This window comes from Lactuca virosa, chromosome 7 (genome assembly GCF_052849685.1).
Source record: "Lactuca virosa cultivar CGN04683 chromosome 7, Lactuca_virosa_CGN04683_v6, whole genome shotgun sequence".
Lineage (NCBI taxonomy): Eukaryota > Viridiplantae > Streptophyta > Magnoliopsida > Asterales > Asteraceae > Lactuca > Lactuca virosa.
The window spans coordinates 177525878-177549721 of NC_136432.1; the positions used below are offsets into that span (position 1 = coordinate 177525878).

The following is a 23844-nucleotide window of genomic DNA, read 5'->3' on the forward strand; positions in this document are numbered from 1 at the left end:
GATTCTGGGATATTATCAGTCATTTTGTTGATTTGTGTTTTGACAACTGATTCATTTATGGTTTTTGAGAAACGTGATATTGAGTTTTATGTGGTCTAAAAATGAAAAATTTGTTGAAAATTTAGTGCGTTACAAAGTGAGTGTGGGCGGGGTCTCGTATCTCACCACTAGCTGAGTATGGACGGGGTTCCATATCTCATCATTACCAGAGTAGGGGCGGCACCCATGATAGGCGAGGCCTTAGGACTGGAACACATGGTACTGCGTATGTTTTCTTTATGTGATAGCATGATTATATGGTATTGATTGTATGTGTATAGCGGGTGGGGCCCAATGATAGGCGGGGCCTAGGACAAACAGATCTGTATACCGAGCGGGGCTTGATGCCAGGCAAGGCCTAATGCCAGGCTGAGCCTGATGCTGGGCGGGCCCCATGAAGGGGCGGGGGCCTAATATATGTGATTATGTGTGTGATATGTGGTAGTATGGGGAACTCACTAAGCTTCGTGCTTACGGTTTTCAGTTTTGATTTCAGGTACTTCTGGTAGCAAAGGGAAGAGCTCAGGCTACTATGACTTTTGTTTTGATAGAATGATTTTAATAACTATGGTTTTATTAATGGTTTAAAACAAAATTTTTGGTCATGAGTTTTTGGGATGTTTCAAGTTGGTATCAAAGCCTTGGTTTGAGGGATTCGGGCACACTCTTGGGTGTGTCTGAACTCAAAATGAGGGCTTGGTATGAAAATTTTCAAAAGAAAATCATTTTTATATAAACGAATTTTAAAAGAGGAAAGGGTGTGGTGCATGCAATCAGCCGAGCTCAAGTAAGTTCTTCCAAATTACCCATACACGTTTATGTTATGATATGAATTGTGAATATGTGAACTGCATGCTAGATTAGGGCTAAGGATCTAGGAAGGATGCCTTATATGCCTACTGTATGCATATTCATGAGAGGCTGGGAGCATTCCGTGCTGACATGGCGGCCATGATGGGGGCGCGCACATTGACATTCTGGGAGTTAAGAGCTTGTGGAGCTCCAGACTACCATGTGGCTAGGTTCCCATTGCTAGCAGCAGGTGGTTGGCGGATATCGCCAACGGCTTTCGCACCAGCAAATGTCCCGAGGGGGACAAGGTCCGACTTGCTTCCTACCTCGTGAAGGACAGGGCACGTGATTGGTGGGAGGAGATTAGGCATGCTATTGGAGATGATGCCGCTATTGATGTGATGACCTGGAGTGATTTCTCGACCAGTTTCAGGGCCGAGTTTGCACCAGTGATTGAGGTACAGTAGCTGGCACGTAAGTTCCAGGACCTCTGGCAGACTATGGAGACGGTGGCTGAGATCACCGCTACGTTTAGGGAGAGGGCCCTTCTCGTCCCGCAGTATGTGGCGGACGAGGAGATGGAGAAGGCCCGGTACCATGAGATGTTGAGGAGCGACATCAGGCAATTTGTGAGCCGGTCCAGCTGCAAAACGCTAGAGGATATGATCGCTCGAGCCAGGGAGAGAGAGATCGACTTAGAGGCGGAGAGGAAGAGGAAGCCAGTCGAGGTTCAGACATCTTCGGGATCAGGCAAGAGGCCCAAGACATCAGACTATAGAGTGAGGAGTCATCAGGACCGTAGCCATTGTGGCAAGTGCGGCAGGACACACGAGGGTGCGTGTAGGAGTGGTGGTGATGGTGATTCTGGCTGCTTCAAGTGCGGCCGGATCGGTCATTATAGCAGGGATTGTACTGCTACCACCACCCAGAGATCAGACTTGATCTGCTTTCATTGCAGTCAGCGTGGCCACAAGAAGGCCCAATATCCTAGTTTGGCTGAAATGGGAAAGGTGATGCCACCTACCCCTGCGACATTGAGGATCACCGACGGCCGTCATGGCCGGGCAGAGGCCTCTGCGACGAGGTGCAGGGCTTTCCAGATGACTACAGAGGGGGCGCGAGAAGCTTCCGATGTCACAGGTGTGTATCTTTTGCTTCCTATTAGTTTTGATTTATGATTTTATTGTTATTGTCTTGCATCAGTATGAGTAAGTATATCTTAGAGTTATATTTTGTGCTCATGTTCGAGTTATATGCCATCTGCATACCATGAATTTTAGAGTAGTAGTGTGAGGTAGTCTCCTTATATAGAGGGTTTCCAAGTTGCAGTAGTTGTAATAAGTGGGATTGGAACTTGGGAAGTGCTCCGTTAGTATCCAAGAGTTTTACTGATTTAGTATTGGTTAGTTTTGGAACACTAGCAGTAGTAAACAATGGTTGTCATTAAAATGATCATTGAATGATAAGAAGGATGGGGAATCTTTCCAATATTGAGTTCTGTAAGATCTAAGATGAATTGAAGTACGGGAGAATCGTTCAAATATCTAGGAACAGAAGCTAGTGCGAAACTAGGATGAATTTCTCATTCTCGCTGGGGAGGAAGGCGGCCCCAGTGGCTGTCTAGATTGAGGAGTGTGTGAGTTGGGAGTTTAGGAAACTTCCCAAACGTTGGGTTCGCGTCTTCTAGGGGTTTGATAGTTGGTGTTGAGGAAGCAGGTTGGGAACTCCCGTCAGGACACGAGCTCAGTCAGGATGCTAGACCGTGTGCGTGATCGACCGTGAGATGTGTTCGGACTGGAAAATTAGTGGTAGGGCCATGGCGAAGGTTGATATAGCAGGGGAGAGTATCGTACGACTGCGGGGCAGCCGTAGCGTCCTCTAGGTGGCCAGATAGTGTGGGGAAAGTGTTGTAAGACTGTAGGATGAGTCGTAGCATTCACATATTCATTCAGATAAGTTAGGCCAAGGAGGGTCAGTTCGTAGGATCGTGGAAGGGGCACATCATGATTGGAATCAGGAAGGGATAGGTTAATGGGGTTCGAGGTGGGGCTGGGCCTGTGTGGCCCTAGATAGGTGAGACCTATGGGCAAGGCCGCTCCATGATATGGTTTGGGTGGGACCCGTGGGCAAGGCCCTTGTGATTATAACAATGCAGGTGGGACATGGCAAAGCCCGTTGGTAAGGGTATGGGATCGGGGAATCTAGGATTTATGGAGCCAAGATTTGCAATGTGGATAGGGTAGTTTCGATAGCCAAAGTTTTCTTTGAAAGTCGCGAGAACAACTAGGAGGGTGTTCTTTGGCTCAGCAACCGAGTGGGAATCCGGTATTCCAGATAGTTGGCAGATAAGTTGGGACCTGGGAGGTATCGGTTCATTCGGAAAATAGATAAGAGGCAACATTATGTTCGGGAAAAAGTAGTAATGTGAGGATTCGAGTGTGTGTGTAACATCCAGAAATCAGGTATACCTATTTAATCCCTTTTCTTTTCCAAGTTGTCAAAACTAGTCCATGGAAGGAAATGGTAGCAAATGAGTACGTTGGGCGTACTGAAGAGTACCCTGCGCGTACTGATGAGCGTGATCTTGACGCGGGTACTACCCAGTATGTTGGGCGTACCATAGTGTACGCTGGGCGTACTGGGCTCAGTCATGAAACCCTAAATGAGACTTGTGCACTATAAAAGGAATGCTATGGCCTCCATCCCAGCCACCATTCCAATGAGTGAAACCCTAAAGGAGCTAAACCCTCGTTCTAAACTTATGTGTGTGTGTGTGTGTGTTTTTGGATCTTGAAAGTGTCTTTGTGTGCTTGTGAAGAAGAAGAGAGGGTCTTGAAGACGAAGGATTGGAGTCCAAGCTTCTATATCTGAGCTTAACTGAGTGGGGAGCTTCTCATAAAGGTAAAAAGCTTCAAACTTTACCACTCTTTTGTTATGAACTTCATATAGGAGCATTTTTAGGGTTTAAGTCCCAAAGGTGGAGACTTTTTGAGCAAAGGAACTCCTTGGACCTTGATCTACCCCATTTCAATGTATTTTGTGTTGTAGATCCATAAAAATCCAATCTTGGATGTTAAGATTAAGACATGCATGAGATTAGGGCTTAATAGGGAAAGAGGATATGTGTTTGAAGTGATTGGTGACCTTTACAGCCATGCAAAGGCTTAAAGGTTTCGACTTTATGGCTTAAGAGACAGTAGAGTGCCTGGATCTGAGATATGAGCTTATATCCTAATCTATTCAGACCAAAAATCATGAAAGTATGAAACTGGGCATTACGTTGGGCGTAATCCCAATACGCGCCGTGTAGGGGGTCGAGTACCCCGATTCTGGATGACCGTGGAGTACGCCCCGCGTACAGAGCCGGTACGCGCAGCGTAACTCCCTACAGTTGACTTTCGTTGACTTTTAGGGTTTGGTCAACGTGTGGACTTTTAGACCATTAGAGGGGTAAAATGGTCTTTTAGCCTTCTAAGAGAACATAGGAAGGGATTGGTCTAGCCTTGAGAGCCATTTTTGATTTGAGATAACTACTTTATGTAATTAGGCGAGAGTTAGGTCATCGTTGCGAGTTTGGGGGTATTGAGCACGTGAGTTACTAGACATTATACAAGGTGAGTCTTCTCACTATACATTACCTTGAATGTTATCTATGTGCAGACCGGAGGGTCTTATGTGTATGTGTATGTTTGATATTTATGTGCATTGTGTTATATGTATGCTATGTGTTATATAGACCGGACCAGAGGTTCCAACGACTCATGAGGCCAGAGGGTCCTCGATCAGACCGGACCGAAGGGTCCAACGAGCTAGACCGGACCGGAAGGTCCAACGAGCTACGGGACTGGAGGGTCCCGCTGAGACACATTGACCGGAGGGTCAGACCGAGTTATAGCCTCGAGTGGCTTATGTGCTGTGTGTGTATTTTGGGGAACTCACTAAGCATTTATGCTTACCATGTTATGTGATATGTGTTTCAGGTACTAGCGAGGATCGTGGGAAGGCGCCGACATGATTTGTACACGCTGATAGAGGATTTTGTATTTGAGATTCTGGGATATGTTTTACCGTGATAACATTTGATACACTTGAGTTTTGAGATGATTTGCATGAGACATGTTATGTTTGAAAAATGAAAAATTGTTTTAAATTTTCATGTCATTACAAGTTGGTATCAGAGCCTTGGTTTGAGGGATTCGGATGCACCTACGGGCGTATCTGAACTCAAACTGAGGATTTGAGAAAATCTTTCATAAAAGAAACAATTTTTCTAAAAAGAGTAAAGGTTTTTGAGAAAAGCAAAAAGGAGCAGTGTGTACGATCAGCCAACGCCCGAACGGTGATTTCCCAAAATACCCTTACATTATGTGTTATGAGATATTATGTGATGTGTTATGCATGCTATAATAGGCTAGGTAAATCATATCTTAGGACTAGGGTGACCTGATATCTGATGCCTTAGCCTAGGAGTTTATGCTGCTGTGAGTTGCTTTGAGTGCATGTAGGTAGCAGAGAGTAGCTTGTGAGAAGTCTGCTCGAGAGTAGGCAGAATTCAGGGGGTATAGAGTACTTGCGAATTGAGATCCTAGGAGGAGGACTTGGTGTGGATACGGATACGGTGTGGAAGGTAGTATTGGGCCCGTACTGCTGAAAGCACCAGATCAGTAAACATCACAAGTAAGAATCCTTAGGGTGCTAAGGAACAAGTAAGGAACGGTTGATTGAGTGTGTGTAATCTTGGTCGAGTCTCTGATTATTTTATGTCATATTTCAGAGGCATCATGGTAGGAACGCGCCACAACCCAGGAGGCAGTGGTACCAGTGGTACTAGTGATGAGGACATCCGTAAGATGATTCACGAGGAGGTGGTCACAGCCATTCGGGCTGAGATACCGGAGATGTTTGGGTTTATCACGACCACGCTGATTGAGACATTCGACGAGCGATATGTTGCTCTGACTGAGGCGGTTGCTGCTGCAGCCACTGCAGTTGTCGCTGCCGCGAGGCCACAGGTGGGTGACACGTTGCTGTACCGAGAGTTCAGCAACACGAAGCCACCAGAGTTTGACGGGACTCAAGATCCGATAGCCGCGATGAGTTGGATCTCTGACATTGAGGGATGCTTCTACACATGTTCATGTCCTGAGCATTTGAGGGTACGGTTCGCGCTGAACCAGCTTCGCTTGGGAGCGAAGGATTGGTGGAAGTTTGTGATGGCTGACTTTACTCCTGTGGAGATTACAGCGGTGACCTGGGAGAGGTTCACCACCATGTTCCGAGATGAGTATTTTCCCCCTGTAGAGACGGAACGTCTAGCCCAGGAGTTCTTGTCCCTCAAGCAGGGGACGGAGTCCGTGACTGTGATTACACGGATGTTTCACGAGAGGGCGTTGTTTTGCCCTGAGCATGTGTCTTCTGAGCAGGCACGCATGAGTCGATATCTGAGCATACTGAGGAGAGACATTCGTGAGTTCGTGGTGAACTCGTCATACCGGATATTTGCCGAGCTCCAAGCAAATGCCCAAAAGAGGGAGATCGAGTTAGAGACTCAGGCCAGGGAGGAGGCCGAGTCTCAGAGGAGGGATAGGCGGTCGGCACAGTCTCAGCCGGCAGCCAAGCGGGCAAAGCCCGCTGATTCAAGATCTGGAGGACCAAAGGGCCGCACTTGTGGGAAGTGCGGAAAGAGCCATGAGGGAGTGTGCAGAGCAGGGGTGTGCTACAAGTGTGGCAAGGAGGGGCATTTCGCGAGGGATTGCCCCAAGGGGTTTGCAGTTTGCTTCCACTGCAACCAGACTGGCCATCGGTAGGCCGAGTGCCCACATCTACTTCAGGGATCAGCTTAGGGATCTGCACCTGCTGCTACTAGAGCCACCGAGGCCCGTCCAGTGAAGGCCGAGGCACAGCAGGCTCGCGGGAGAGCCTTTCAGTTGACAGCAGAGAAGGTCTGCGCAGCACCCGATGTCGTGGCTGGTATGTATTCTTTTATTTACTTATGCTGAGTTTGAGATACTATGCTTATATTGTGGTATGCTTAGGTACTTTCCTTGCGAATTATGTACCTGCTTTGGTGTTATTTGACTCGGGTGCGAGTCGATCTTTCGTGTCATTAGCATTTAGTCAACACATCAGTATCCGACGAGAGGCGTTGAGTAGACCTCTGCAAGTTTCTATAGCTGACGAGCGAGCGGTTTTTGCTACTAATGAGATTCGAGGATGTGTACTCGAGATTTTCGGTGTTGAGTTTCCGATCGATTTGGTACCAATTATGATGGGGGATGTCTGTGTCATCGTGGGCATGGACTGGTTGAGCCGATTCGGAGCTGGTATCGACTGCGAGCGTCAGTTGGTGACCATACGAGACCTTAGTGGGGGAGTACTTACGGTATATGGCGAGGGTACCCAATTTGGGTCAGCATTTTGCTCGGCTGCCAGAGCGAGACAGAGTCTACAGCAGGGCTGTAGGGGGTTTGTAGCCTATATGATGGATACACGAGTTGCCGCAGAGAGGCCGAGTTTTGTCGGTGAGGTTCCGATAGTGCGAGAGTTTCCGGATGTTTTCCCCGAGGAGTTGCCGGGTGTGCCTCCCAAGAGGCAGGTGGAGTTTCGCATCGATTTGGTTCCGGTGGCGGCGCCTATTGCCAAGGCACCTTATCGCCTTGCGCCACCGGAGATGCATGAGTTATCCTCGCAGCTTCAGGAGCTGTTGGGGAAGGGATTCATCCGACCGAGTAGCTCGCCGTGGGGAGCGCCGATCCTTTTTGTCAAGAAAAAGGATGGTTCACATCGGATGTGCATCGATTACCAGGAGTTAAACAAGTTGACGGTCAAGAACCGTTATCCGCTACCGAGGATCGATGATCTGTTCGATCAATTGCAGGGAACTTCTTGGTTCTCCAAGATAGACTTGAGGTTTGGATATCACCAGATGAGAGTGCGGAATGAGGATATCCAGAAGACGGCGTTTAGGAGTCGTTATGGGCATTACGAGTTCGTGGTGATGCCTTTTGGGCTCACCAATGCACCAGCAGCGTTCATGGATCTCATGAACCGAGTATGCATGCCGATGTTGGATCGATCGGTGATTGTGTTCATTGACGATATTCTAGTGTATTCGAGATCCAGAGAGCAACATGACGAGCATCTGAGGGAGATTCTTGGAGTATTGAGATCGGAGAGGCTTTATGCCAAGTTCTCCAAGTGTGATTTCTGGTTACGGGAGGTCCAGTTCTTGGGACATCTCGTTAATCAGAACGGGATATTGGTCGATCCGGCCAAGATTGAGGCTGTTATGATATGGGAGGTGCCGAGATCCCCCACCGAGATTAAGAGTTTTCTAGGGTTGGCCGGCTACTATCGGAGATTTATCAGGGATTTCTCCAAGATTGTCGTTCCCCTCACCAGATTGACCCGAAAGGGCGTTGCATTTACTTGGGGTCCCGAGCAGCAGAACTCGTTTGAGACTCTTCACCAGAGATTATGTGAAGCCCCAGTGTTAGCCCTTTCAGAGGGAATGCAGGATTTTGTGGTGTACTGTGACGCGTCTATATTAGGGTTGGGTGCGGTGCTTAAGCAGAGAGGGCACGTGATAGCATACATATCGAGGCAGCTGAAGCCTCATGAGACGAGGTATCCCACCCACGATTTGGAGTTGGGGGCAGTAGTGTTCGCCCTCAAGATATGGCGCCATTATTTGTATGGGGTTCGGTGTACCATATACACGGACCACAAGAGTTTGAAGTATCTGATGAATCAGCCCAACCTGAACATGCGCCAGAGGAGATGGTTGGATGTGGTGAAGGATTATGACTGTGAGATCCTGTACCACCCGGGCAAGGCTAACGTGGTAGCCGATGCTCTGAGCCGCAGGGCGGAGAGTGCCATGATTCGAGATATATGCATGAGGATGACGGTGATGACTCCGGTACTGGATACCATCCGAGAGACCCAGGCAGAGGCTGCGAGACTGGAGAACCGCAAGAGAGAGCGGGTGATTGGGCAGGTGTCCGAGTTTGTTACTGATAGCCGAGGGCTTATGACCTTTCACGGTCGGATTTGGGTGCCGTTTATGGGCGGGGCACATAGCATATTGTTGGAGGAGGAGCACAGATCAAGAGTCTCGATCCATCCCGGGGCCACTAAGATGTATTTGGACCAGAAGAGAGATTACTGGTGGCCCTGTATAAAGAGGGATGTTGCGTGGGTAGTAGAGAGGTGCTTGACCTGTCGTCGGGTTAAGGCCGAGCACCAGCGTCCGCATGGCAAGTTGCAGCCGCTAGAGGTTCCCCAGTGGAAGTGGGAACAGATTTCTATGAATTTCATCACCAAATTGTCGAGGACCGCGAGGGGTGTTGATGCAATTTGGGTGATTGTGGATCGGTTGACGAAGAGCGCTCACTTCCTTGCTATCAGTGAGTGCTCTTCTGCAGAGAGGCTGGCAGAGATATATGTGGGAGAGGTGGTGTTGCGGCATGGAGTGTCGATCTCGATTGTGTCAGACCGAGATGTACGTTTCACTTCCAGGTTCTGGAAGAAGTTCCATGAGGAGTTGGGTACGAGATTGCACTTCATTACTGCTTACCACCCAGAAACGGATGGACAAAGTGAGCGGACGATTCAGACGCTCGAGGACATGCTTCGAGTATGTGTTATGGACTTCGGTGGAAGTTGGGACACCTATCTACCTTTGGCTGAGTTTTTTTATAACAACAGCCACCATTCGAGTATTGGTATGCCTCCCTTTGAGCTTTTATATGGGAGGAGATGTCGGACCCCCATCTGTTTGGGAGAGGTAGGGCAGCGAGTGATGGGTAGCATTGAGATAGTGCTTAAGACGACTGAGCAGATACAGCAGGTCAGACAGAGGTTACTGACAGCCCAGAGCCGCCAGAAGAGTTATACGGATAGGCGGCGATCCGAGCTCGAGTTCCAGGTTGGAGACTTTGTACTCCTGAAGGTATCTCCTTGGAAAGGAGTGATCCGATTCAAGAAGAGGGGCAAGCTGGGGCCCTGATACATTGGTCCTTTCAGGGTGATCGCTAGAGTGGGCAAGGTAGCATACCGTTTAGAGCTACCCTAGGAGTTGAGTCAGATCCATGATACCTTCCACGTATCCCAGTTCAGGAAGTGTATAGCCGATGAGACGGCGGTAGTGCCGCTAGAGGATATTCAGGTGGATGCAAGCCTGAACTACATTGAGAGGCCGATCGCGATCTTGGATCGGAAGATCAAGGTTCTGAGGAACAAGGAGGTGCCTCTGGTTCAGGTCCAGTGGCAACATCGGAGAGGGTCTGAGCTGATTTGGGAGCCGGAGTCGGAGATGCGGGAGCAGCATCCAGAGTTATTTGCAGAGCGACACTTCGAGGGCGAAGTCTGATCCTAGTGGGGGAGAATTGTAACATCCAGAAATCAGGTATACCTATTTAATCCCTTTTCTTTTCCAAGTTGTCAAAACTAGTCCATGGAAGGAAATGGTTGCAAATGAGTACGTTGGGCGTACTCTGCGCGTACTCATGAGCGTGATCTTGACGCGAGTGCTACCCAGTACACTGGGCATACTGGGCTCAGTCATGAAACCCTAAATGAGACTTGTGCACTATAAAAGGAATGCTATGGCCTCCATCCCAGCCACCATTCCAGTGAGTGAAACCCTAAAGGAGCTAAACCCTCGTTCTAAACTTGTGTGTGTGTGTTTTTGGAGCTTGAAAGTTTCTTTGTGTGCTTGTGAAGAAGAAGAGAGAGTCTTGAAGAGGAAGGATTGGAGTCCAAGTTTCTAGATCTGAGCTTAACTGAGTGGGGAGCTTCTCACAAAGGTAAAAAGCTTCAAACTTTACCACTCTTTTGTTATGAACTTCATACAGGAGCATTTTTAGGGTTTAAGTCCCAAAGGTGGAGACTTTTTGAGCAAAGGAACTCCTTGGACCTTGATCTACCCCATTTCAGTGTATTTTGTGTTGTAGATCCATAAAAATCCAATCTTGGACGTTAAGATTAAGACATGCATGAGATTAGGGCTTAATGGGGAAAGAGGATATGTGTTTGAAGTGATTGGTGACCTTTACAGCCATGCAAAGGCTTAAAGGTTTCGACTTTATGGCTTAAGAGACAGTAGAGTGCCTGGATCTGAGATATGAGCTTAGGTCTTAATCTATTCAGACCAAAAATCATGAAAGTATGAAACTGGGCATTACGATGGGCGTAATCCCAGTACGCGCCGCGTAGGGGGTCGAGTACCCCGATTCTGGATGACTGCGGAGTACGCCCCGTGTACAGAGCCGGTACACACAGCGTAACTCCCTACAGTTGACTTTCGTTGACTTTTAGGGTTTGGTCAACGTGTGGACTTTTGGACTATTAGAGGGGTAAAATGGTCTTTTAGCCTTCTGAGAGAACATAGGAAGGGATTGGTCTATCCTTGAGAGCCATTATTGATTTGAGATAATTACTTTATGTAATTAGGCGGGAGCTAGGTCATTGTTGCGAGTTCGGGGATATTGAGCACGTGAGTTACTAGACATCATACGAGGTGAGTCTTCTCACTATACATTACCTTGAATGGTATCTATGTGCAGACCGGAGGGTCTTATGTGTATGTGTATGTTTGAGATATATGTGCATTGTGTTATATGTATGCTATGTGTTATATAGACCGGACCAGAGGGTCCAACGACTCATGAGGCCAGAGGGTCCTCGATCAGACCGGACCGAAGGGTCCAACGAGCTAGACCGGACCAGAAGGTCCAACGAGCTACGGGACTAGAGGGTCCCGCTGAGACACATTGACCGGAGGGTCAGACCGAGTTATAGCCTCGAGTGGCTTATGTGTTGTGTGTGTATTTTGGGGAACTCACTAAGCATTTATGCTTACCGTGTTATGTGATACGTGTTTCAGGTACTAGCGAGGATCGCGGGAAGGCGTCGGCATGATTTGTACACACTGATAGAGGATTTTGTATTTGAGATTCTGGGATATGTTTTACCGTGATAACATTTGATACACTTGAGTTTTGAGATGATTTGCATTAGACATGTTATGTTTGAAAAATGAAAAATTGTTTTAAATTTTCACGTCATTACAGTGTGGAGTAGCTTAATGATCGAAAGTGTTAAGTCACTTGCAGCGGGATTAAATAATCTCAGAGTAATTGATTTTACCCTGTTGCGCAACTCTCATTTGAGTCTAATTGTTGCGGGGATGAATCTTCTACTCGAAGGATTATCTGAACCTTCTGTCAAGTATAAGTATTCTACAGCTGGTTATGGTTAGTGATTTGTTCTGATGGTAGCATCGAGATAATCAGGATTTGAAATATGTGTTTGGTCGGTCATTCGAGAAGGACTAAGCGTGGAAAAGCCTGACGTGGTTGTCTGTCAGGAAGTTAGATCAATGCGAATTTCTGATATAGGGAGGTAAGAGTGGTTTCTTTCGGAGGCTCAGGGTTGGTTATCTCCAGATCGTGGTTTTGATTGGGGTGTTAGTAAGGAACGATTTTGAGGAAAAAATCTAATTTAAGTCACGGAGAGTCGTAACACCCGATTTTGAAAGTGCTTCGTTACTCGGGGCTGCAGCCCAATCATCAGTTGTCATAATGTTTAGGGCCTTGGGAAAGGAAGGATGTGACCCGGTTCGGATGTGGGTATCATGGTATAAGTGGTCCAAGTATTTGATTGTGCCTTCAGAAGCCAAGGGTATAATCGTAATTTGATATCTCGGTCTTTTGTGGGTTTTGGGTTTTGTTCGGTAGGTTTTAAGGCTTAAGTGTCTTGTTAGGAGCGTAAGGCTTCTCGCCACCTTTTTATGGATATAAGGTTCGTCGAAATCAGAGTTGTACCAAGAGAGTTATGGTTTTCGAAAGAATTAGGGTTTGGGGAAAACCCTAGTACGCAGGGCGTACTTATACGAGACAAGTTACACAGGGCGTAGCATCGATACACGCAACGTAGGCACGAGGGTTAGGCCGTGGTGGGAGACCTCGTACGCTGGGCGTACGATCAGATCTTGAAAACCCTAATTTTAGGGATAAGCACTATATAAAGAAAATTATGTCCTTAAAGATCAGCCTCCCTCTCACCCTTAGACATCTCCCACGAAACCCTAATCCCTTGTTTGTGTATTTTGAGCTTAGAAGGCCATTTTGGAGTGCATCTTGGTGTTTTGAAGGAAGGTGGCCATTTTTGAAGCATCATCATAGGAGCAAAGACTTATTGATCCAAAACCTTATCAACATTTGGCATTCTTATAAGGCATAAAGCTTGGAACTTGGTGGTTATTCTCTTAGATCTCTTTTAGATTGGGTTTATGGACTCTTTTGGTCCCATGGATGAAGTCCCTTCTGACCATGTCGTTTTGGAACTTAGAGTTTCCACTCTCAGTGTTATTTGAGTTCTAGAATCATAAAGTTGTCATTGTTGGGGTTGAAATGCACCCATGCATGAGTTAAGGTCACTTTCATGGAAGTAGAATGCCATTTTTAGAGTTTGGGCTTATGTGGGGCATGCAAAGTCACCAAGTCAGTGACTTTATGGGTTTAGACGTTAAGTAGAGCTCGGATCTGTGATTTGGTCCTTTGGTTTGAAGCATTAAGTGCTTAATAGCAAAAAGGACTTAACAAAGGAGTACCTTGGGCGTACAAGCTGGTACGCGCAACATACAGGTCACGAACCTAGTACGCGCTACATACAATTTAGTACGCTCTACGTACTCAGTCAGAGTGGGTGTTGCACAAGTGGGCCTTGGTTTGGGCCATTCATTGGACTTCGCTACTTTGGGTCTTTGTGGGCCATCAGAATTCATATATTTTGGGCTAAGGATATGTTTGGGCTTTAGGGTAAGGCCCATCAGACGGGTTGGGCCCAATTTAGGAAATTGAGCAATTAGAGGGCCACTAGTGGGCTTGGGAAGGCTAACTAGTAATTTGGCCTTTGTGTGTGGATTTGGGCCTTAGTTATGAATCTTGTTGGGCCAGGGGTAAAATGGTAATTTTACCCCCAAGTATGGATTATGGATCATGGTTTGGGACCCATATGCTAATTGGGTGATATTTTTGTATTGATAGCTTGAGGAATTGTCAGGACAACAGCTAAGAATTTCGTGCAGTAAGCTTCAGCATTCGAAGTGAGTTTCCTCCTGTTTGAACGGGTCGAAGGCACCAATGTCGGCCCGTATTTAGGACTGTATGTATTCCGGACAAAGGTCCGATGTTGGGAGGTGCCCGATGTATGTTTATTTGTTTTCCGGATTACGATCCGATGTCGGGTGATGCCCGAGGAATGTCTGTATGCTTTCGGATTACGGTCTGATGTCGGGCGGGTCCCTAAGAATGTTTATATGTATGTTTCCGGACTACGGTTCGATGCCGGGTGGTACCCAATGACTATGTGCATGTTTAGTTATACTTGTTGCCTGTGTGATACTTGTATGTGCTTGGTTAGGGAAGTGAGTGTGAGCGGGGTCCCGTATCTCATCATTAGCATAGTAGGGGCGGGGCCCATGATAGGCGAGGCCTTAGGACTGGAACACATGGTACTGCGTTTGTTTTCTTTATGTCCTAACATGATTATATGGTATTGATTGTATGTGTATAGCGGGCGGGGCCTCGGATAAACAGATCTATATACCAAGCGGGGTTCGACGCCAGGCGGGGCCTGATGCCAAGCTGAGCCTGATGCCGGGCGGGGGCCGAGTATATGTGATTATGTGTATGGTGTGTCGTAGTATGCAGAACTCACTAAGCTTCGTGCGTACGGTTTTCAGTTTTGGTTTCAGGTACTTCTGGTAGCAAAGGGAAGAGCTCGGGATGACTGCATTGCACACACCACGATATTTGACCGGAGATGTTTACTCTGATGTTTTGATATGATACTCTGATTTGATGTTTGGATACTATGACTTATGTTTTGATAGAATGATTTTAATAACTATGGTTTTATTAATGGTTTAAAACAAAATTTTTGGTTATGAATTTTTGGAATGTTTAAATATCGCATTTAACCATTGAAAGCAGCGTAACATAATCGAGTTCCTTATGTTTAATAGTCCCTTGCAATTAAACAATTTTAAAACTTTAAGTTATGAATTAATTGGTTTTATGCTTTAGGATATATATGAATTGTAATGAAATGATTTCATAATCATTTGAATGTTCACTCGTGAACATTCACTGATTTCAACGACTAAGATAAGATTTAGGGTTTTTGTTTGCGTAATTTGTTGCTAATATTTTATTAATATTCGAATACCGTCATATTCGTTTCGATTATCGATTGTTTTATTAATTTGAGTTTATGTTAATAAGTGAATAGTTGTGGTTGAATCGACTACACGGACTTTGGTTAGGTTTTTTTCTTTGCATAATTGATTTATTTTAAGTGATTAATGTTTTATGCTTTAGGATATATATGAATTGTAATGAAATGATTTCATAATCATTTGAATGTTCACTCGTGAACATTCACTGATTTCAACGACTAAGATAAGATTTAGGGTTTTTGTTTGCGTAATTTGTTGCTAATATTTTATTAATATTCGAATACCGCCATATTCGTTTCGATTATCGATTGTTTTATTAATTTGAGTTTATGTTAATAAGTGAATAGTTGTGGTTGAATCGACTACACGGACTTTGGTTAGGTTTTTTTCTTTGCATAATTGATTTATTTTAAGTGATTAATGATTTATCATGAACATATGTGTTTCCATTAACAATTTATTTTTTGTTCATATTGAATGTTCATCACTGAACATTCATGTTATGAGTATACTTGCTTCGTTCAGTTGTTAGAGGTTGGATTATAGGGGATTACAATGGATTCCTGTTTTTTTGGTCCAACTTTTTGCTTTTGACTCCGGGTTAATTAACCTCCTTTAACGAATTTTTTTAATTAAAATTTTGACTTCGTGTGTTCTTCCATTTGGCTTTCATACATCTGTTTCATTTACATGTCTGTTATTAATAACTAATAATAATCACCAAATATATATGTTCTTGTTGGTCCCTAATCAACAGATTCTAGATGCAATGAAACGAATATGAGTAATAACAAGAGGACTACTCAAAACCAAAATATATATTGATTAAAATGTTTCAATGAACAAGTGGTCTTGTATAGATCTTCATGTCATCAGGGGATGTAACCATTGATGACCAGTGGTACTAATGCAAAACAGTAATTAACTTATCAAATCAAACAAGGGACCTAACAACCTCCTCCTATTCGATAATGTTAATCCTAACTATACTAATTATACTATTTCTTTAATATACTGAAAAGTAACTATAAAGTATACAAAAAAGTACAAAACATGGAGAAATAGCCTAAGTCATTAATGTATTCGTGAATTTTTTTGAAAATATAATGAAACTTCATAATGAATGAAGTAACAACCTTCAGCAAATGAACAATACCAGATTCTAGTGTAGATGATCCCCCTTAGATGAATGCTTTATGCTCCCCTTGTTGACATTATTAGCTGATGGTCGGTAGAGGATGATAGGAAACCTTGGTTGCAAACTTGAACCAAAGTTCTTCGTCAATTATATTGGTACAAAAGGAAAAAGGTATTCAATGCCTCACTGTGACTATGTTCGTAATAATTAGGATCACTAACATATGGGGCGTGTCTCACATAATATATGTCTTTATAAGATATCACCGACATTAGTTACTATCTAGAACAATTTGTTCTTCGTCAATTTAGGGTACAATTGTTAGTGAATGAGCAATTTCATCAGTGAATTTAGTCACTTATGTATGTTTCAGTCTAGAACAAGAAGTTCTTCATCAACTCAATTTTCGTACAATTGGGAATAGACTGTATGGTTTCATATCTCAATCTATGGTCAAAACAGATGAGGCCGAGTCAGCCACTGATGTGGTTGTCAGTGAGTCAGCCACTGATGTAGGTGTAAATTAGAATATATTGTTCACAGTTAATTCTTCATAAAGGTACCATCAATGGATAAAATATCGACCATCAGGGGAAGAACCACTGATGCTCAACTTTTAATATCATTTATTAACATTTAAGGCCCTTACAGTGAGTGGTATCTTGGAGCTCAAAGACATAATTACTCGTCTTTTTTTTTTTGAAGAAATGAATCTTTTCTTTCAGATGTGACTTTTTGTTTTTAGGGTTTTCGAGAGGAGAGTTATTAGACCTACAAGTCTTTTTGAAAGTAGAGTTGATGGTCATTTATGTCTATAAAAGAATTCGTGTGGCTTTCGTATACCCACAACTCATAGCAAGCATATCACAAGAAGAAACTTCAAATAAGCAAAAGGAAACTGGAGTATGAGGTTGGAGATCGACCTGAAGTGGTGAAGAGGGAACCAGACTTCATGGATTCTCACTTTGCAGCAAGAATCATTGCCAAGTCGCATGGAATGTACAGGGTAAGGTATGAGACTAGGGTTGAAGAAGAAGGAATTAATCCATTAGAGGAGACATTAACAGAGAGAAAGATCTGACCCTATCCTCCAGTTGCATAGGTTGACTTTGTTCGAGATGATTTGGTGGATGTATGGAAGGATGAAGGATGGTGGGTTGCAAGGTTTCTCTGGGAAAATAAGTGATCAGTAGTGGAATTCACCAGGAGTGGAATTCTAAGCCACCTTGCTAGCTATACATAAAAAGATACTAGAGAAGGACAAATATGTAATAATTTATCAGATATGTAATAAAGTATTTATTTTTGTTGTTTGCATTTTCTGTTTTATGACAAGAAGACACACTCCAAATTAGTTTGAAGACAATACTTCAAAAATGTTCCATCTGGTATGCATTTTTTTCGAGTTTTGGTGCAAATCACAATTTTTCTGGATTGGTAGTCATTTTCAGCTAGTTTGATTATGGAATTGTTCCTGTTAAACTTGAAAAGACTAACATATCCTTTTAATTTGTTTTTCCCATTTTCTTAAATATTTTTTTCTTTTATTTAAAAATCAATGTTTAAAAAGTTAAAGAGGAGGACCCACCTCTCTTTCCCTCTCATTGCATGATGTTTACTGAAAACAAAGAAGTTTAATATTCATTGTGCCTCTAGCTTTATCACATGCACCACTACAAAAAGCGCTAAAAGACCCGGTTAAATAGCTTAAAGAAGCCGGTTTTGCAACCGGGTTTGATGCTGGCGAGTCCTATGTGGAATCCGGAATAGGACCCGGTTCTAAACCGGGTCTTTTTATTACAAATAGAGCTCGGTTTGTATTTATATAACCGGGTCATATAACATTTTCCGTGCCAACTATATACGAATATTAGAACCGGTTCCCTTCAATATAACCGAGACATATGAAAACAAAATATATACCCGTTCATACAAACAACCGGGTCATAATAGACTTTTACCCTTTTTTCCACAACAGGTTTAGAACCCGGTTTCTAGATAAGCAACCGGTTCCTTTTAACACTTTTATATATATTTTTTTAATATCATTTTATAAAAATAACAGTACAATACTTATAGACTATCAATTTATAAGACATATTGTACAAATAAACAATGTTTTTTATGTGGAAATGTTAAATAAACCATAATAGTCATTGATAAAAATATAATCAAACAAAGACAATTGTCTAAGTAGCAAAAGAAATCATGGATTTAGTAATTTCATACATCATACAACTTGCATGAAAACTTACAAAAAAAAACATTTGTCTTGACTTGGCATAGGGATTGTCCAAAAAATCAATTGTAGTGGTTGTTTCTTCTAACGTCCCTGAAAAACAAACAAATGAAAGTAAAAAGGTAAGAACTCCAACAAAAGATAATTAAACCAAAGTTAGGAAGTTTTTGAATTCAATAACTAACCATATATGCTTTTTTTAGAGGACCACATCATTCATGTAGTTATTCAAAAACTCTCTAGACCAGGTAGCAACAGTTGCAAGCAACATCTTTTCCTCAAAGGGACCTTTGTCATCCAAAATGCTACCGGACTATATTAAATGTAAAATTAAACATATTCATTAACAGACCAAATATTTTGTTGCAATAAACAAAATCAACAAATATTAAAAAGGTACTTACTTTACTTAGAAATCCATGTTGTCTTGTCGTCAAGAAATCAAACATCCATCACATTACATAATGTCCGCTCTCTAAACCACCAAGTTGTTGGTTGCACTAAAAATTGTAGCAAAAAATAAACACTAATCAAACAAATGAAACTACAACAATTATTTGTTTTGGTATATAACAAGATACCTCAGCAAAAATCCATCCAATTGGAGTTGAAGTGTCTTTTTCATACCTCATGAAAGCCCTTAAAAGAAATAAACAAGTGTTGTGTTCAAAATAATAAAAAGATTTATATGTTGCTATGATGTAAGTAATTTCTTACATGTCCACATGTTTTTTGAGTAGGTAATGGTAGTCGGCAGACTTTTCTATACGATTCTTAAGAGAATCCAAAATATAGACAACGCGATTGCGAAGGGAAATCACCAAAAGCACCCAATGCTTACTAGAAATGTTTAAACATTTAGTATAAATAATAAGAAAAAAAAAACAAAATAATAATAATAAAGATAAGAAATTATTGTACTGTTGCAAATATGGTGCAATGAGAAACAATTTTCCGTGATGCAGACGAATGGAATCAACAAGATAACTAACGACACCCTCTGGGTTTTTCTGGCATGCCTCCCCTAGAATATTATAAGGGTTCAAGAAAGCACATTTGTTCATACGTGTCCGAACCATTGAATGAAGAATCCTACAAACAAGAAAACAAAAAATGTTATGGTCAACCAATAATAGTAAAATTTTTATGGACTTACAGTTGCCAAGCAGTTATGATGGAAGCATCAGTTGTTTGTTTTCTCAGCAGCCGAAAATATTCTTCACATGTAACCGAAAAATCATATGTCCCGACTTCCAAAATCCCAGAATCGGCTACAATGTTAACCACTTGGTTGGTCTTCAAGCAATCACGAAGATATTCAATCGGCCTCGCCTTGCTGGATGTTTGGTTGGGTATGTTCTTGTTTGTACCAGCCCTTGCAATTGTTGGCACCAAACTTGTGGTTGGAATTTGTTTCTTCCCTCTTTGTTCCTACATTTTAATTCATTTGACTATCAAATACAATTATAATTTGTTGTTTACATAGTAGCTTAAAAAGTAAAGGATAATGCATATATACCTTTGCAAGAATAATTGCAAGCCGGGGTCATTGAATTACAGTGCCAACCGCCCCTTGTAGGTTAGCAACTTCTTTTGTCATCACAGGAACAGGAAAATTTTCATATCTACTATCGATGTCGTCTATTAGAACCTTCAGGTGATTTTCTCGTAAAGGCAATGTGTGTATTAACCCATTCCCAAATGGAAAGACCAATCCCTTGGCACATTTTTGGTCCAACTCCCCATAGGGTAACACCAATTCACAAGGGGTAGGCATCTGTACACATATAGTAAAACAAAAATAATAATAAAAGATCTTTGAAGGATAATAAACAAAAAAAGTGCATAATAATGTAATAACTATATTTGAATTTTTAACCATTCTAAGTGTATCTATTATAGTTCAAACCCTTCTAACAAAACATTTTAATTAAAAAAACTACAGTCGTTTGTCTCAATTATACAACCAAAATGATGATATTAAGGTAAACTCAAACACAATTCTTACAATGTTGCATTTTCTATCACAAATATTATAATAAAATAATATGTGCAATTATAAGAATATATAAAGAAATATAGTACCACTTCTATGATATGGAATCAAACAATATTTAATATCCAAGAAAAAAAATATTAGTTAAATCAGTTAAACAAGTATATTATCACTAAAAAAATAATTAGAAAAACATTAGTACTCAGTTTTGTTGCTCATCCCTAGTCCTGAGCATAATTTCTCAACTAACAGGTTAACATGTTTAGTTTTTATTGTTTCTAGATGTTACCGGAAAATAAATACAGTCATTTACCTTTATCGCATCCAAAGCATCTAATGTTGGAGTCGAGCCACAATTATTTTGTTGAACCCCTAAGCTTACATTATCTGGGGCATGGTTCCTAGACCCCTGTTGTAAGTCAAAGTGTGCTTGTAGCTTTTCCAATTGGGAGCCCATCAGATCTATCGTTTCCTGCAGTTTAACAATAGTTTCGTTTTCATGTTTTTTCCTCTTTTTTTTTTATCAGTCCCTTGCATCCCTTTTCTCAATCCAACATCATGACCAACAGCCCTGGTACGGCCCGGGTGCTCCGGTCCTATTACATTTGTCAACAAGTCCTCTCCTGGACTGAGCTCCAAATCTCCTTCAGAGATTTGAGTCTGGACATCGACCTGTTAACGAAAACAGCAAACACAGTGAGAGTAATTAGTTAGATATAAATGATTAAAAGAATTTACTTACAAGCTTATCCACTATGGGGGGTTGTATGGTAGGCGGTATTATGTTCGACCCCAACTCATTTTTAGATCTTCTACCCATAACATAATGCAGTGAACGCTCGCTTTTTATCTGATACAATTGGGATGTCAATTGACCAGATGCCATCTCTTGTTCCCACTCAGCTTTCTTGCCCCTATAACCAACCAACTGGTCCTACACGAGCAGGATTCTTATTATGCATTGAACTCACCCGCGCTTTCTCACTTATCTCCTGCAAATGAAATTAATTGACACAGTTAAAACAATGCAACACAATAAGTAATATAATTACGTGCAATTAAAGTCCAACATACTTGGAACTCCTCTGATGATATTCTCTGTCTAAAGCTCTGCAATGTACTTCTTTCCAAATATGAGTATGTCTCAAGTGGATCTCTTTGGTTATCGCATTTCTTTTTAAGCCTTTTCTTGAAGGCTCTCCACTGGCTGTTGCATGTTCTAAGCACATCTTTTTTACGGTTGTCATTTGGAATATTCCAACGTTTCTGTTTTTGTTTTAGAATAAGGATACTAAGTATTAATAACACATCTTAATTAGATGAAAGTACATGTAATGGGTCTTATGTAGATAACGAACCTTAATTGTCGACCATAGCATATCTTTTTTGAGCAATTGGCACTTTCTTCCAACTTGTATATTCAACGGAAATCATCGACCTCGTAATAACACCACACTCGTTAGCAAACTTACTTTGTTTCTTCCCGACATGCTGACCAATATTGTTGAAATCAACTTCGTGTGGCTCTTTATGGTCGATTAGTCTTGTGGCTGTTCTTTTTTTCCTCGATTGTGGTTGTGGCTGTGGTTCTGGTTCTGGTTCTTCTTGTGGCTGTGGTTGTGGTTCTACTTCTTGTTGTGGCTGATCATTCATCATATTTACTCTGGAGGAAATATATAAGAATAATATAAGCTGAAATAACATGTATAAAATCAGTTAGCAAATAAATCATATAAAGTTTAGAGTACAAACAAAGTGTTCGTCTATATAAGCTAAAATAACATGTATAAAATCACTTGTCACCTGATACAAATTCATAATCACAAGATGTATGCATTTTACTTGTTGTTGATGTTAATGTTGGAAATGATAAGATGTTGAATGAGGAAGATAAATGGTTGAATGTTCCTGATAAGGTGGTTATACCTGGTGTTGAGGTTAATTGTCTTAGAGATGGAATGATGGATAGGGGGTTTCAGGTGTGATTGACTGGAATGAGAAGAATACTATGGTGAATGATGGTGATTTTGACTATCTGTCTAAATCTTCTAAATGGAATGATAGTGGTAATGTGGTGGTGGAATCAGATGTTGATTCTGATGTCGAATTGAGTAAGGAAGAAGGGGAGGTCAAGGATTGTGCCCCACTGGGAAAATTTTCTGATGAACATTTGATATTGCAGAAGGCTGCCACTGTTATCAACAATATTAATCTGAAACCTTCTCTTCTAGGTGATGCTAATAAGGGAAGACAAGTTATGGATACTTCTAATCATGATGATTCTAAGTGTTTGGCTGCTATCACGGGGAATGGTTCAGATGTCAACAATGTTTCTAAGGCTGTGATGAATAAAGAAGGCGAGGGGTTCTCTAAGGTGGAGTATAATAATGGAAATAATGGAAAAGCTGGTGCTAATAGGTATGGTACTACTGGGGATCAGAATTTCTTTTCTGGAAACCAAAACTTGAACTGGAATGGTGGAAATAAAGGTTGGACTGCTAGAGGTCAAAATGGGAAGTGGAACCGGGGGAGTTTGAATCGAGCAAATAGTCTAGCTGAATGAACAAACAGTGAGTCGATTATGAAAAAATGAACAAACAGTGAGTCGATTTTGATCAACTAAAATTGAGTGCGAAAGTGATTAGTTGTGATGAAATTAGACAAACACAAGTTTCCCAACATCTTCATTTCTTATATCAATTGAGGATTAAGAAACAGAAGGTTTTCATGAACATACAACTGAAACCTCACTACAGAAACCTAATCTACACTCAAAACTAATCACTCAAACCCTAATCTAACACGATCAGCTGATGATAACAAATCTAGAATGAAACTCATCTAGAACAACAAAACAAAACTAAAATGCATCACAGATCATCTAGAACAGAATATGAATCTAAGCAAGAATGAGAGAAAACCCTAACACGAGAGAAAACCCTGAAACTCTAACTGAAGAGATAAGAATCTATCTCATCTTCACTCTCTCTCTTCTTTTATATGTCAACCTTCAAATACGGATCCAACTTGACCCATACTCCAGATCCGCGTATTTCCCTGCATTTCCACTTAAACCCACAAGAATATAATTTGAACACAACACACCCTTTCACTTAAATAAATAAATATGAGATTGTATCTTTCTTTATTTTTAACATCCCCTCCATCGAAATATTTATTTTTCACTTTTAAAAACATCAATAAGACCCATTTTCTTAGACAGAAAATCATGTTGTTTTATACTTAAAGACTTAGTAAGAATATCTGCATTTTGTTCAGAAAAACCAATTTTAACTAACTTTATAACTCCATTAGAAATCTTTTCTCTAACAAAATGTAATTCAACCTCAAAGTGTTTTGTTCTTTCATGAAACACTGGATTTAGAGCCAACTTA

At 41.9% G+C, this 23844-nt stretch overlaps 1 protein-coding gene and 1 long non-coding RNA gene across 6 annotated transcripts; both read right to left on the reverse strand.

Annotated features, from left to right (window-relative positions):
- Window positions 1–15876: 15876 nt before the first annotated feature.
- LOC145125388 (uncharacterized) lies at window positions 15877–17477 on the reverse strand. The gene is made up of 2 exons (XR_013715960.1): window positions 17138–17477; window positions 15877–16338 (listed from the first exon to the last, which is right to left on the reverse strand). It is a non-coding gene; the product is annotated as an uncharacterized LOC145125388 (long non-coding RNA).
- Window positions 17478–18349: 872 nt separating this feature from the next.
- Window positions 18350–23404, reverse strand: LOC145123979 (uncharacterized). 5 transcript variants are annotated; one of them, XM_079059182.1, is made up of 13 exons: window positions 22376–23404; window positions 21808–22112; window positions 21524–21715; window positions 21192–21441; window positions 20763–21121; window positions 19973–20230; window positions 19610–19884; window positions 19375–19545; window positions 19171–19293; window positions 19035–19092; window positions 18858–18953; window positions 18639–18766; window positions 18350–18546 (listed from the first exon to the last, which is right to left on the reverse strand). In XM_079059182.1, exons 8-11 carry the CDS (start codon window positions 19530–19532, stop codon window positions 18906–18908), a joined length of 387 nt encoding a protein of 128 aa, XP_078915308.1. In that variant the 5' UTR covers window positions 19533–19545; window positions 19610–19884; window positions 19973–20230; window positions 20763–21121; window positions 21192–21441; window positions 21524–21715; window positions 21808–22112; window positions 22376–23404; the 3' UTR covers window positions 18350–18546; window positions 18639–18766; window positions 18858–18905. The 5 variants fall into 5 exon arrangements, with proteins under 5 accessions (XP_078915308.1, XP_078915312.1, XP_078915311.1 ...); XM_079059186.1 differs by having other exon boundaries at window positions 21808–22141; XM_079059185.1 differs by having other exon boundaries at window positions 22253–23404.
- Window positions 23405–23844: the final 440 nt, after the last annotated feature.